The sequence below is a fragment of the Ambystoma mexicanum genome, chromosome 2p (genome assembly GCF_040938575.1).
Source record: "Ambystoma mexicanum isolate Mex_15411 chromosome 2p, UKY_AmexF1_1, whole genome shotgun sequence".
Lineage (NCBI taxonomy): Eukaryota > Metazoa > Chordata > Amphibia > Caudata > Ambystomatidae > Ambystoma > Ambystoma mexicanum.
In genome coordinates this window covers 274,256,089-274,269,643 of record NC_090923.1, presented here as the reverse complement: position 1 = coordinate 274,269,643, position 13,555 = coordinate 274,256,089, and the positions used below count along the sequence as shown (strand labels likewise).

At 42.1% G+C, this 13,555-nt stretch overlaps 1 protein-coding gene across 6 annotated transcripts in view; it reads left to right on the top strand.

The window, feature by feature from the left end:
• Nucleotides 1–13,555, top strand: part of LOC138566370 (inter-alpha-trypsin inhibitor heavy chain H4-like) — a 1,003,937-nt gene that overhangs the window by 577,557 nt on the left and 412,825 nt on the right. For 4 of the 6 annotated variants that reach the window (XR_011301923.1, XM_069643535.1, XM_069643536.1 and 1 more), the window contains exons 16-17: nucleotides 7,095–7,142; nucleotides 7,251–7,286. The exons of 1 other annotated variant lie outside the window; for it this stretch is intronic. Coding sequence is in view for 4 of the 5 variants with exons in the window: in XM_069643535.1 (XP_069499636.1) it covers nucleotides 7,095–7,142; nucleotides 7,251–7,286 (84 nt within the window). In the remaining variant the exon portion in view is untranslated. The remainder of the gene's footprint in view (nucleotides 1–7,094; nucleotides 7,143–7,250; nucleotides 7,287–13,555) is intronic. One more of the 6 variants, XM_069643537.1, reaches the window with a different exon arrangement.

Here is a 13,555-nt window from a genome sequence, read left to right as displayed (position 1 = left end):
TGTTTTCTTACTATGCATTGCCATTTTGAAATGGTGTTAAGGGCAAAGACAACTTGATGAGTGTTTTTACATATGCAGGGGTGGGTATTAGCAGCATCCAACGAGGGTGTGATTTATTACTGTGGCATTAAGAACAAAGTCAACATAATGAATATTCTTACATAAGGGGAGGTGGCATTTATGCAGCCAGCAAGGACATGTTTGTACAGTGGCATGACATTTTACACTCCCCAGACTGGCTACAAACTGTCTACAAAAATGTAGGCCAGTATTGACACATATGAACACTTTCTTACTGTGGCATGGTATTTATTTTACTGAGAACAATGCTACAAAGCCAACATGATGAGTGTTCTTACTTGGCCATACTGTCCTATGTTGGTAAAGCCAGTCTGGACATATTCACTTACTGTGGTGAACAGAAGGTCCCTCTGTATCTCATCAGCTTTCTGGTATCTGTGGACTCTAGCACTGAGACTGGAACAAGGAGGAAAGGAAGCCCGGTGTAATTTCACAGTCATGTTTAATACAAGTTCAAAGGACACACTGGAAGCACAAAGAGCAGCATTCTGCCTTCCTCCTTGTAAAGGCCCTTTTCAATGATCCAATACCCACATGCAAATTCAGGATACATATCTGATTGTTTCTTGAGCCAGAAAAAAAGCCCTCCTTATCTCTGATTGGTTGGCTTATCTGTCACTCACAAAGCCCACATTAGGCAAGCACTGGCTGACTGACACATAGACTAATAGCCTTATTTCAGACCCAGCCAGACACAATTACAAATCCTTTAATCCTGCCAAAAAACAGTCCTTATCTGCTTCTCGAGGTCCTACCAAATTTAATTGGCAGCTCATACCGTGAAAACCTTGATGAGCTCATTTGCTTGCTGCCCGATAATGCAGCTGATCTGTGCTAATTGGTAACTTTCCTTGCCTTTATCTGATTTATCATTAATCATGTCTACTTTCCCCGGCCAAGTTTCAAATTTAATCTCCAAACTCAAGTATTTCACAGCGGGATGCTGCCAAAGACCTTCTACTGTGTAAGCTTGATTCAGGCTTTTTTGACACCCATCCTTACAACGCCATTTTGTATTTGGCATCCATTTTACAATCTATCTCAGTCTGTTCAGCCTTGCTACCAAATGGTGAGTCCATTTTTACTTTTGAGCATATCTAATTTTCTATCCAGTTTCCAGAATATATTTGTATATATTCATGATATGTGAATAATACTGGAGACACTCACTGTGCTTAGAGAGGTATCAGCTTCACCTCACTGATGATCCCCAACAAGGGTGAAACACGTGTATGGGGTTGCTGGTGGTACTCTCGTTCAGGTTGGAATTGCCATTGCATTTCGGTGCTGGACTGCCCCTGGGCAGGACAAAGACTGATATGCAAATGGATATTTCCCATCTGTGAAAGGCACAGTGAGAAAAAGCAGTGGCTGCGAACTCTCAAGTGGTTAATAACCACTGAACAGGTTATCACGCCTTGTTCTATCGAGAGAGGGGCGCCCGCTACCTTTGTAAACAAAATACTGGAGACACCCTTCACTTCCTGAGTCATTCTGACCCCAAAAAAATGTGTCACCCCACATACACTTTTTACCTAAAACCAAAAGTGCTATAATTCTCATTTCTGCAATACTGGAGCCATTGATCAGCCCATCATGTTATCTGTGCTCAGATTGAGGCGGTGGGGGTCTGGTACCATTATACAGTGGTATGGGATGTTGTACTGCCATTAAGTGTAGAGCCAACAGGTGTATGCTTTTATTTGGGGATGCTGGCAGTCAAATTCACCATTTTAAGCCATTGTTTAAAAATGTTCTTGGGGGATCAACCTCCATAAAACCCCTATGTTTGGTTCAGGATCCCTTGCTACTTTCATTGATGTAAAATGATTGACTTCATACTTCTTGTTGCCCCTGTCATGTTTGGGTGCTTGGACAGACTAGCCCACAAGATAGACACTTCTCTTGGCCCACAAGAGGGCCACGTCTTTCACCTTAGGGACAAGGCATCTGTGTTGTAGACTCAGATAAGGCCACACAATGTAACACTCCACTTCCAATCAAGTCTCATCCACTCAAGTTTCCTTCTCCCAAGTCATTGACAAAAAGGTTACATGTGTGGGTATCTTGCAAGGTGGTATCTGGGTTTACACTATTCCTTAGTAATCATAAAAAAATGGCAGTCTTGGAATGGAGTTTTCTACAAAGGTTGTTTGTGAAGGATCAGCCTAAATCAATCTGTGGCTAATCAGGTGGTTCAGAGTTGACTCAAATGAATTAGCCTAGGCATACTAATTAATATGGATAACTATGTTTTCAGAGATAGTCTTTTGTCAGGAGAAAAACACTACAATGGTTATTCAAGGCTACATAACAGTTTGCTCAGAATGGTTTTTGGCATAATTAAGACATTCAAGGTGCAGGTAAAGTATTATTGAATATTTTTATATGTTATCTGACTATTGGATCTGTTTCTTACTACAGTTTAGAAACATAATCCAACACAATGAAGAGTCACACAGTACATATGAAGCAAATGATGTATTAGCTGTACCAGGCTTGACATATGACATTCTCAGTCTCTTTCTCTCTCTCTCTCTCTCTCTCTCTCTCTCTCTCTCTCTTCCTCTATCTCTTACTCACTCACTCACTCACTCTCTTTCTCACTATCTATCTCTGTCTCCCTCTGTCCCCCTCTGTCTGTCTCTCTCTCTCTCTGTATCTCCCACCTTGTGGTCTTTTTCTCTGTCATCTCTCTCTGTCTCACCCTTTGTTTCTGTCTCTGTCTCTCTGGTTGAGGGTCACATTGGCAGGTGCATTTTTGCAACAAGAAAGAAAACACAGATATCTTGAAGAAGGGGTGGGTGTGTTGTATTTATGATTAAAAGTAGAGTGAGAGAATCAGCAACTATGGTATCCCCGAGCTGAACACTGACCTGGTACCTAGAGACATACATTGAAATTTTCTGTGTTTTGTAGGAATGTCCTCATGATAAAATAGGGTTCATTGTCCATACAAAGGGAGGTTATGGGGGAGTGGGCTCTTAAATTGTAAGGGTCCAGAAGACAAGGCTGCAGGTCCTAAAGCTACGTTTGTTATTTTTCTACTTTACGTGTCTTTTTAGAGTTTATGCATAATGAAATAAAGATGCAGGTACAACAGCACTACCAAGCAATCTGATGCTAGCACACAAAATTAAAGATTGCGGTGGTGCTCCCAGAAGAAACAGATCATGGGTAATACACTGAGTTTTACATTTTCTGAGGAGGAAAAACAATTTATGAGACAGCATGGCAGGCATTGTCGGAAAAAAGTTAGTTAATCAAGGACATTATTTAGTTATATTAACACTATAAACGAGCACGATTGTAGTGATAACAATAATGTTACATGTGTCATACTGAGCAAAGCACATTATAAAAACATAGAATAACAACTATGTTCCGATAGGATGGCATCGTTTCAAGATTGACAGTCTGCTGCACTCCGACTGGAATCTTTTAAAATACCCCTGTGAGAAAGAGGAAGGAGACAAATAGAACCTGAAAAGGCATTAAAAAAAAATTGGGAATTTAAGAATGACCATAGATCTTTGTATTTGACAGCTATGTCTGTGTTAACACGGTTGTATGCTTGACACACTCAGTACATAATGCACAACTTTACTTTTTCACAGCTCTCACTCTAAAATTAAAGTGTTTGTTGCCATGAACCGATTCCAACAGCCTCAGAAATTGGATTGAGGATAAAATGGCTGTCACATCTCTTCCCAAAACTGGCGAGAGGCTGAGATGGGTACTGGTTCTTGCTCCACACATTACCAGTCCACAATGATCAAACAACCTCAGAGAAATGTGTAAAAATTTAAATGTGTTAAAGCACATTAATTACATTTTGTAGAGAAATCAAGTAGTTAGAGAATAAAACTCGGACACTGAGGATTGGCACAATCCATAGACATGTAAAGATCCCATATTCAGTAATGGATTTAAATATCCATGTATGCCTGTCAGATACACAGCGAGTTGAGTGCTCATTCTGACATCTGTGCGTAGCTTGCTGATGCAAGTTCTAATCCCGGCAGGGTCAACTCAGCCTATCATCCTTCCGAGGTTGATAAATTGAGTACCATGCAGTGGGATAAAAATAACAACTGTTATTGCAGCGCTCGTGCTTGTGGTGCTATATAAAAACGAGTGATTATTAAACAATCGTTTGCTCCCTCTGTAATATTTTTCTACCTGATCAATCAATTATAGCCCTGCCACAGATGGACACTGCCCACATATTCCATGGGGAATGAACCTGACAACCTGTACAGGTGAGCCACACTGAATGGTAAAACAGTCACAATATCTACTTCTAATTTGACCTCAGCTCTTGATGTGTCCACAAACTGGGCACAAACAAACAGTGTGATGCATGATGGACTATTCTCATGCTTCCTAATGGAGACCGCAAGGATAGCTCAGGGGCAAGGCATCTGTCTTCAAAGCAAGACAATGTGTATTGATCACATTATAAAAGATTCATTAATTAATGTGTTGCAAGTTCATACGCTTAGACTAACACATAATAGTTAATGTTTTATACTTTTAGTTTTAGAATAATTCCCTTACTTTACCACCAGGTTGCTGGGTATCTTAATTGTAAGTAAGTCATCCTGCTCATTAAGCCAGAATTTAGGACAGGAAAACAAAAAGCTAGGATCTCTGAATAGATAGATGATAGATAGACGATAGACGATAGATAGACGAGGCGTACTGAATGCCAGTATATCACTGCTTGATCATTAGTGCTCATATCGTTGATAAGTGTGCTAAGAGCTCCTGAGTTATATTCTTTTGTCTTTCACCCACATTACACTGTCAGATGCCATTATGTAAAGGAATCACAATCCCTGATTTGCATGATGCCATCCTAGCCACCCTCTCCTATTACATAAAAACACCTTCTAGCTTGACCAGCCATCGTTTTTGAAACCTAATGTTTCTGAGCTTGATTGTGTCATCTCATTGAGCCCTGTGTGTCGATCCATGTTTAAGCAAAGGATCCAGAGTTGTTCCCTCTGATAGAGGATCGCTTCTGGATTGCATCCTTAACGATCCACCTCTTCAAAAATGTGTTTAATTCTTCTGAAGCATGTTACGAAGGGGAAATTCATTTAGCGGGTGCAACTAAAGTCGCTCTGTACAACAATACCTCTTGTGAGTTGTCAAGCTAAGGTCACCTGATTTAAAAGAGACAGGTGTCTCCAGCTAACCTCCTAAGATCCATAACATATATTGAACTGTTCAATACTTTCCTTGGTATTTCTGATTACCCTTTTCAAAGAGTTATCTCTAAATATTTCTTCTGTATTAGTTAGGGTGTGCACCATACATTTTCATGCCATATGAGCATTGTTGGGCCAATATTCTCTTTGTGTTTTGAGTCATTGTTCTTGAGCTTTCACTTTGGTCTTAGTTTCGTTTGTAGAACCAACAGTTGTATTCACTATCCACTCCTATTTCTGGTGGCTAAAGGATAGATTTATGATCTGGTTTATAGGACATGTGCTTTGTATGGATTTAAGGTGCAGGGGAGATGACAATCAACCCTGGCATATGGTTTATAAAATATATGAACACAGAATAAGTTCCTAATAGAGGAACTCACATCCCCTGCACACTTTCACTAGCTCAGAAAATGAGCCAAACAGTCTAGGGTATGTTTTAATACAATTTATGGAACATGTACAGTTTTTCAATTTTTCAATTATCGAGAACAATTTTATTTCAAATATTTCAAATAAAAACTCAGGATCACCATTCATTATAATTTTCACATATCATTTATTTTTCAAAGGGTCCAACACATTTTGAGAATGATCTCTTCTTCAGGGGCATATTATGCATTCCATTAACATCTAAAAAGAAATTTCAAAGACATATAATTACTTCTTTTGTAAACAATATATTTTAAATTTATAAACAATGCTTATTCACTTTCGATCAAATCTACATTAGGTACATTTCTTATACGGTAGCTTATGCTCAATGATGAATAAAGCTCACATCTGGAAATTCTGGTATTATCTAAATTGAATAGCAGTTGTCTGTTATGTACCATATTGTCATTTCAAAATATCCTTTTCTAAACCTTACTGAACCACTCTGTAGTTATCTTTAGTTTTTTAATAAGGTTGTATATGGTACTGACCTGGATGGTCTATTTGATTGAGCAAAGTAATTTACCGCTGTCAGTTCAGCCTGTTTTTCCTCAGAATCTCTATTTCAAAATATATTTTTTCACATCATCTCTGTCTTCCGCCTTGTTAACAGATACTATTCAGAGAGAAAAGGGTATAATGAGTGGATGTTTATTCCTGAAGACACATATGCTTTGATGGTTTAATAAAAAGTCGTACCGAAGGATAAACTACTGTTCAAAGGATGGTGTCTGTAAGTTTCGGGTGCTCACAATTCGTAAGAATAGCAACTGGCTCACGGTCAGGTAAATGTCTATAAAGGTCAAGAGAATACCTATCAATACTCAAGAAATCAGAAATATTTCTGCTTGCATTATCTTTTTATTATTGGCTATGTTGTAATAATAAGAATGTGGGAGCTTCCTTGCCAATGTTCTGTGTGGGTTTTATTCAAAACACTGTGATTAAACAGGTCGCCCACAAATCCTTAAAATGTCTCTACTTGAAAAGTATCGAATTGCCTATCTAGTACCCCTGACATCATCGAACATATCTATGCGATCATGTTCCACTAGTCAGAGGGCTTTATCCTGCAACTTTGCCCCATGCAAAATTTCAATTATTTTAAGGTTTTGCATTGCCACTATGATGCCTTTAAACTGAAGAACTGCAGGGCAGGGATCACTGCAAAACTAACAGCACATTTGTCTGAATCAACATATCTGTTTATCAAATTATTCACGTCGATGTGCTGTAAGCCATTTACATGTCACCTGTCATGAATCTCAGCCATTTGTGGTGATTGGTGCCAATGTTTGAAATACTATGAACATATTTGAACAACTCTTTCAATTGTCCTAAATTGAAAACTTGTCTTTTTAGATGGACAACATTTATCAAAACAGTTTTTACTTTCAAGGGTCATAAGTGGTAAGCATGATTTTTTAAAGTGTATGGTACGAATCTCTACTCTGAGAGTTGCATGTGTAAAACGGATCATAAGATATCCATGGTAATATTGCATTTTGTTTATTGCAGGAGAACGGTTAAGTTCTGCTAACCCTATTGACAAAGGTATGTATACACAGTGAAATAGTCATGTGGATATGCAAATTAACCCAACCAGAAGCCTTTTGACTTTGCAAATTACATGTGTCCTAAAGGGCAGTGCTAGTTTATACATAGCCTGATCAACACTAGAGAGACAGTTCTCAAATCTGCAGCCTACTCTATACCTGGTTTGCCCTCATTACAGATCATCAGTACAGTATAGTCTGACAACTTTGTGAATGGGTCTTTTTAATGCCTTTTAAAGCCACAAAATCTGTTGCTAGTGTTTGCTAAACATGCCCCAATGCTTCAATCACAAAGCTGTCTGGCTATATTGTGCTGAATATCCCAAATAAGGGTAAACGGGCATACAGATGTCTGAAGTTTTGAAATCTGTCTGTCTTGAGTTGATCAATCTAATTATAAAATATCACTGCCCTGTAAGGCAAAGGCAATTTCTTGGAGCAAAAGCCTTGTATATGGGGTTGGGTGTGGCTCAGAGAGAGAGAGGGAGAGAGTGCGAGAGAGTGACACACGCTCTGGAATGACTGGTAACCCTAACACGTAACAAAATGCTTAATTTCCTTGTATAATGTCACTTGAACTATCCAATCACTGTCTGATGATGGTTCTCTGGAAAGAAGACTCAAATTAAGTAGTGCCTTTATTCAGAGCCCCAACATTAACCTTTAAGTGACATTTCTCCTGATCCCTAAATGTCAATCCAGCTCTCTTATTCTCATCGCCTACTCCTTCCGTATTCTAAGGTAGAAGGATCGTTCTATCAGAGGTACCGTGTCAACAAATTTCAAAAATCTACAAATGGTACATTGATATTAAACCTATTCTTCATTTTAATTCTAAACTATACTCACACCTGGACTTTTCACTGAGGGTAGTGGTAAAGCATATCCTTTGATTGCATACATTATGTTTTATGAAATCCTCTACATAAACACCATTATCTGTCAGACTGGCAACACATCAAACTCATTCCTTGTTCCTTTCCTCTTGATTGACAAGGCATGCTAACCTTGATCACTTTCGCCTGCATTACCTGTCATACCTTTCATTCTGTCCATTAAAGTTGCGTTTATGTGGGTCTATTACTGCCTCTTTCTAATTCCAAAAGGAGCTTTGTCTCACCAACACCATATCTAGTGCCTTGATTGCTTTCCTCTTCCACTTGGCAATCCTTCTTCTTTAAAAGTCATTGTTAAACAATTTGGCCAGTGAATTTACACTCATGTAGTTGGAAGAGTTTTTATTTTTACTTGGAATAATTTTGTTCATTGCAATACTGAAATTATTTCAAAAAAAGGTAGCAGGCGCTCCTCTCCAGAAAGAACAAGGCATGATAACCTGTTCTGAGGTGAGTGTTTGCAGCACACGCTTTTTGCTCACTGTACCTTTCACAGATAGGAAATACCCATTTGCATATCAGTCTTTGTCCCACCCACATAGGCAGTCCAGCACCAACATGCTATGGCAATTCCTCTCTGAACAAGAGTACCACCAGCAACCCCATACACGTGTTTCAGCCTTGTTGGGCATCATCAGTGAGGTGAAGCTGTGCCTCTCTAAGCACAGTGAGCAGGGAGTCCACGTCTGGTTGCCCCCAGGTAACTTAGGGAGACCAACCCCAAGTTCCTTGAAAATATTTCAAAAAAAGGTAACAGGCGCACCTCTCCAGAAAGAACAAGGCATGATAACCTGTTCTGAGGTGAGAGTTTGCAGCACACGCTTTTTGCTCACTGTACCTTTCACAGATAGGAAATATCCATTTGCATATCAGTCTTTGTCCCACCCACATGGGCAGTCCAGCACCGAAATGCTATGGCAATTCCTCTCTGAACAAGAGTACCACCAGCAACCCCATACACGTGTTTCAGCCTTGTTGGGCATCATCAGTGAGGTGAAGCTGTGCCTCTCTAAGCACAGTGAGCAGGGAGTCCACGTCTCGTTGCCCCCAGGTAACTTAGGGTGACCAACCCCAAGTTCCTTGAAAATATTTCAAAAAAAGGTAGCAGGCGCTCTTCTCCAGAAAGAATAAGGCATGATAACCTGTTCTGAGGTGAGAGTTTGCAGCACATGCTTTTTGCTCACTGTACCTTTCACAGATAGGAAATATCCATTTGCATATCAGTCTTGGTTCCACCCACATGGGCAGTCCAGCACCGAAATGCTATGGCAATTCCTCTCTGAACAAGAGTACCACCAGCAACCCCATACACGTGTTTCAGCCTTGTTGGGCATCATCAGTGAGGTGAAGCTGTGCCTCTCTAAGCACAGTGAGGACAAAGACTGATATGCAAATGGATAGTTCCCATCTGTGAAAGGCACAGTGAGTAAAAGCAGTGGCTGCAAACTCTCAAGTGGTAAATAACCACTGAACAGGTTATCAGGCCTTGTTCTGTCGAGAGAGGGGCGCCCGCTACCTTTGCAAATTAAATTTCAAGGAACCTGGGATTGGTAACCCTAGGTCTCCTGGGGGCAACCAGATGTGGTCTCCCTCTCACTGTGCTTAGAGAGGCATCAACTTCACCTCACTGATGATCCCCAACAAGGGTGAAACACGTGTATGGGGTTGCTGGTGGTACTCTCGTTCAGATTGGAATTGCCATTGCATTTCGGTGCTGGACTGCCCCTGGGCAGGACAAAGACTGATATGCAAATGGATATTTCCCATCTGTGAAAGGCACAGTGAGTAAAAGCAGTGGCTGCGAACTCTCAAGTGGTTAATAACCACTGAACAGGTTATCAGGCCTTGTTCTGTCGAGAGATGGGCGCCCGCTACCTTTGCAAACTAAATTTCAAGGAACCTGGGATTGGTAACCCTAGGTCTCCTGGGGGCAACCAGACGTGGTCTCCCTCTCACTGTGCTTAGAGAGGCATCAGCTTCACCTCACTGATGATCCCCAACAAGGGTGAAACACGTGTATGGGGTTGCTGGTGGTACTCTCGTTCAGATTGGAATTGCCATTGCATTTCGGTGCTGGACTGCCCCTGGGCAGGACAAAGACTGATATGCAAATGGATATTTCCCATCTGTGAAAGGCACAGTGAGTAAAAGCAGTGGCTGCGAACTCTCAAGTGGTTAATAACCACTGAACAGGTTATCAGGCCTTGTTCTGTCGAGAGATGGGCGCCCGCTACCTTTGCAAACTAAATTTCAAGGAACCTGGGATTGGTAACCCTAGGTCTCCTGGGGGCAACCAGACGTGGTCTCCCTCTCACTGTGCTTAGAGAGGCATCAGCTTCACCTCACTGATGATCCCCAACAAGGGTGAAACACGTGTATGGGGTTGCTGGTGGTACTCTCGTTCAGGTTGGAATTGCCATTGCATTTCGGTGCTGGACTGCCCCTGGGCAGGACAAAGACTGATATGCAAATGGATATTTCCCGTCTGTGAAAGGCACAGTGAGTAAAAGCAGTGGCTGCGAACTCTCAAGTGGTTAATAACCACTGAACAGGTTATCAGGCCTTGTTCTGTCGAGAGAGGGGCGCCCGCTACCTTTGCAAACTAAATTTCAAGGAACCTGGGATTGGTAACCCTAGGTCTCCTGGGGGCAACCAGACGTGGTCTCCCTCTCCCTGTGCTAAGAGAGGCATCAGCTTCACCTCACTGATGATCCCCAACAAGGGGGAAACACGTGTATGGGGTTGCTGGTGGTACTCTCGTTCAGGTTGGAATTGCCATTGCATTTTGGTGCTGGACTGCCCCTGGGCAGGACAAAGACTGATATGCAAATGGATATTTCCCATCTGTGAAAGGCACAGTGAGTAAAAGCAGTGGCTGCGAACTCTCAAGTGGTTAATAACCACTGAACAGGTTATCAGGCCTTGTTCTGTCGAGAGAGGGGCTCCCACTACCTTTGCAAACTAAATTTCAAGGAACCTAGGATTGGTAACCCTAGGTCTCCTGGGGGCAACCAGACGTGGTCTCCCTCTCACTGTGCTTAGAGAGGCATCAGCTTCACCTCACTGATGATCCCCAACAAGGGTGAAACACGTGTATGGGGTTGCTGGTGGTACTCTCGTTCAGGTTGGAATTGCCATTGCATTTCGGTGCTGGACTGCCCCTGGGCAGGACAAAGACTGATATGCAAATGGATATTTCCCATCTGTGAAAGGCACAGTGAGTAAAAGCAGTGGCTGCGAACTCTCAAGTGGTTAATAACCACTGAACAGGTTATCAGGCCTTGTTCTGTCGAGAGAGGGGCGCCCGCTACCTTTGCAAACTAAATTTCAAGGAACCTTGGATTGGTAACCCTAGGTCTCCTGGGGGCAACCAGACGTGGTCTCCCTCTCACTGTGCTTAGAGAGGCATCAGCTTCACCTCACTGATGATCCCCAACAAGGGTGAAACACGTGTATGGGGTTGCTGGTGGTACTCTCGTTCAGGTTGGAATTGCCATTGCATTTCGGTGCTGGACTGCCCCTGGGCAGGACAAAGACTGATATGCAAATGGATATTTCCCATCTGTGAAAGGCACAGTGAGTAAAAGCAGTGGCTGCGAACTCTCAAGTGGTTAATAACCACTGAACAGGTTATCAGGCCTTGTTCTGTCGAGAGAGGGGCGCCCGCTACCTTTGCAAACCAATACTGAAATTAGTCATTCATTGTGGTTGACTTCATTAATTATTATTTTTAGGACAGCATCAAACATGGGGGCCAAGACAGGACTTGTGCATTAAGTAAAGGAACACTTCTAAAAATATGTTATCCACATGAATCAGAATACATCAACTCCAACAATGAATCCAAAATGATTCAATTCAACATAAAAAATACTTGATACGACCTATACGAGAGTAAAAGTCTTGATAGTTAATTGAGTGCAAGAATTGAGACTATCTGCTGGCTCAATCGTTTTACATTCATTCCTGCCCACCCTCTTAGGGTTAAACATCTTCAGTGCAAAGGAATATCGTAAAAATCCATGTAACATTTCAGAATGGTTCTTGTATTCTCAATGGTGTTAAAAACTTCAGCATCCTTGTGTTGATGTGAACTCACAATTTACCTTAACACAATCTCCATCCATATGTTGAGAGGAACTAAGTCATTCTGAAAAGTGTGTTTTTTTAAATCACTGTCAAGTTGTTATTATTGCAATGGTTGTACAACCATAGAGCTCTTTTGATCTGATCCCATTCACTCTTCAATTTTTTACTTGGATAGGCTGCGTTCAGGTAGTATTTGAGTACTGCTGATATCTGCATTGTCAGATGTACCTTAATTATATTGCATGTAAATAATTGTACACCTGCCTTGACAACAAAGGGATGAATGATCCACTTCTGGTGCTTTCACAAAGCCTTCACCTGTGGTTTGAAAGGATGTTTGGGGATGGTGTCTTGGCCCACCAAGTACAATCGGGATGTGATTGTACTGTGAGCCCACACCTCAAAAAACAGCAGACGCCACCTGTCCAGCCAACTACCGCCCTATCTCCATCACCTCCTTCCTGGGGAAACTGCTGGAGAAGTTGGCTCTGTCCCAAATCTGCTCTCACACTGAACTAGTTGGTGGTCTCCACGACCATCAATCTGGATTCCAAGCATCCAGAGGCACAGAAACTGCTCTTCTAAACACCCATGAAGAACTGCTCGCATCCCTTGATTCCAACTCCCCAGCTGTCCTCATCCTTCTTGATCTCTCCTCTGCATTTGAACCGGTCAACCACTCCATCCTCATACAAAGGCTCCACGATACCCATGGTATCTCGGAGTGGGCACTCGTCTGGCAGACCTCCTTCCTTACTGACCGCTCTTCTCATGTCATACTGGGCACCTTCTCATCAGCTACTTCCTTCTCCATGTGTGGTGTCCCCCCGGGCTCTATCCTCTCACCTTGGCTCTTCTAACTGTTACGCTCACCTGGTATCCACAGGGACGCCACCCAGCTGGGTTACTCGCTGGTATGCTTCTCAGCTTTGCCCTGATGTGATCTGCGGGGAAGGTTCTGCCTGAAAGTACAGGAGGACTGTGTTCAAGACTGACCGACTGGGGTAAGTATCCTCCCTCCACCCTTGTATGCTTTCAGTCCCTCAGGCGCCCTCTCCGCACCTTGTGGTAGAATTAGGCATGCTCTCCGTCCTGCCTTCTTTGCAGGGGCGCGTTGTCTTTAATGGGTGAGTGCGGTCCATTTACTTCACTGACACCGGCCCGTTTGATATTGTTCAGGTAGGTCTCATTGCTGTTCTTTAGTTTTGTTGCTATCCTGCATGCCTTTCTTTGTTTAAAATGTCTCTTTTTTCTCCCTTAGGTATGCGGAGCTTCAGCGCGG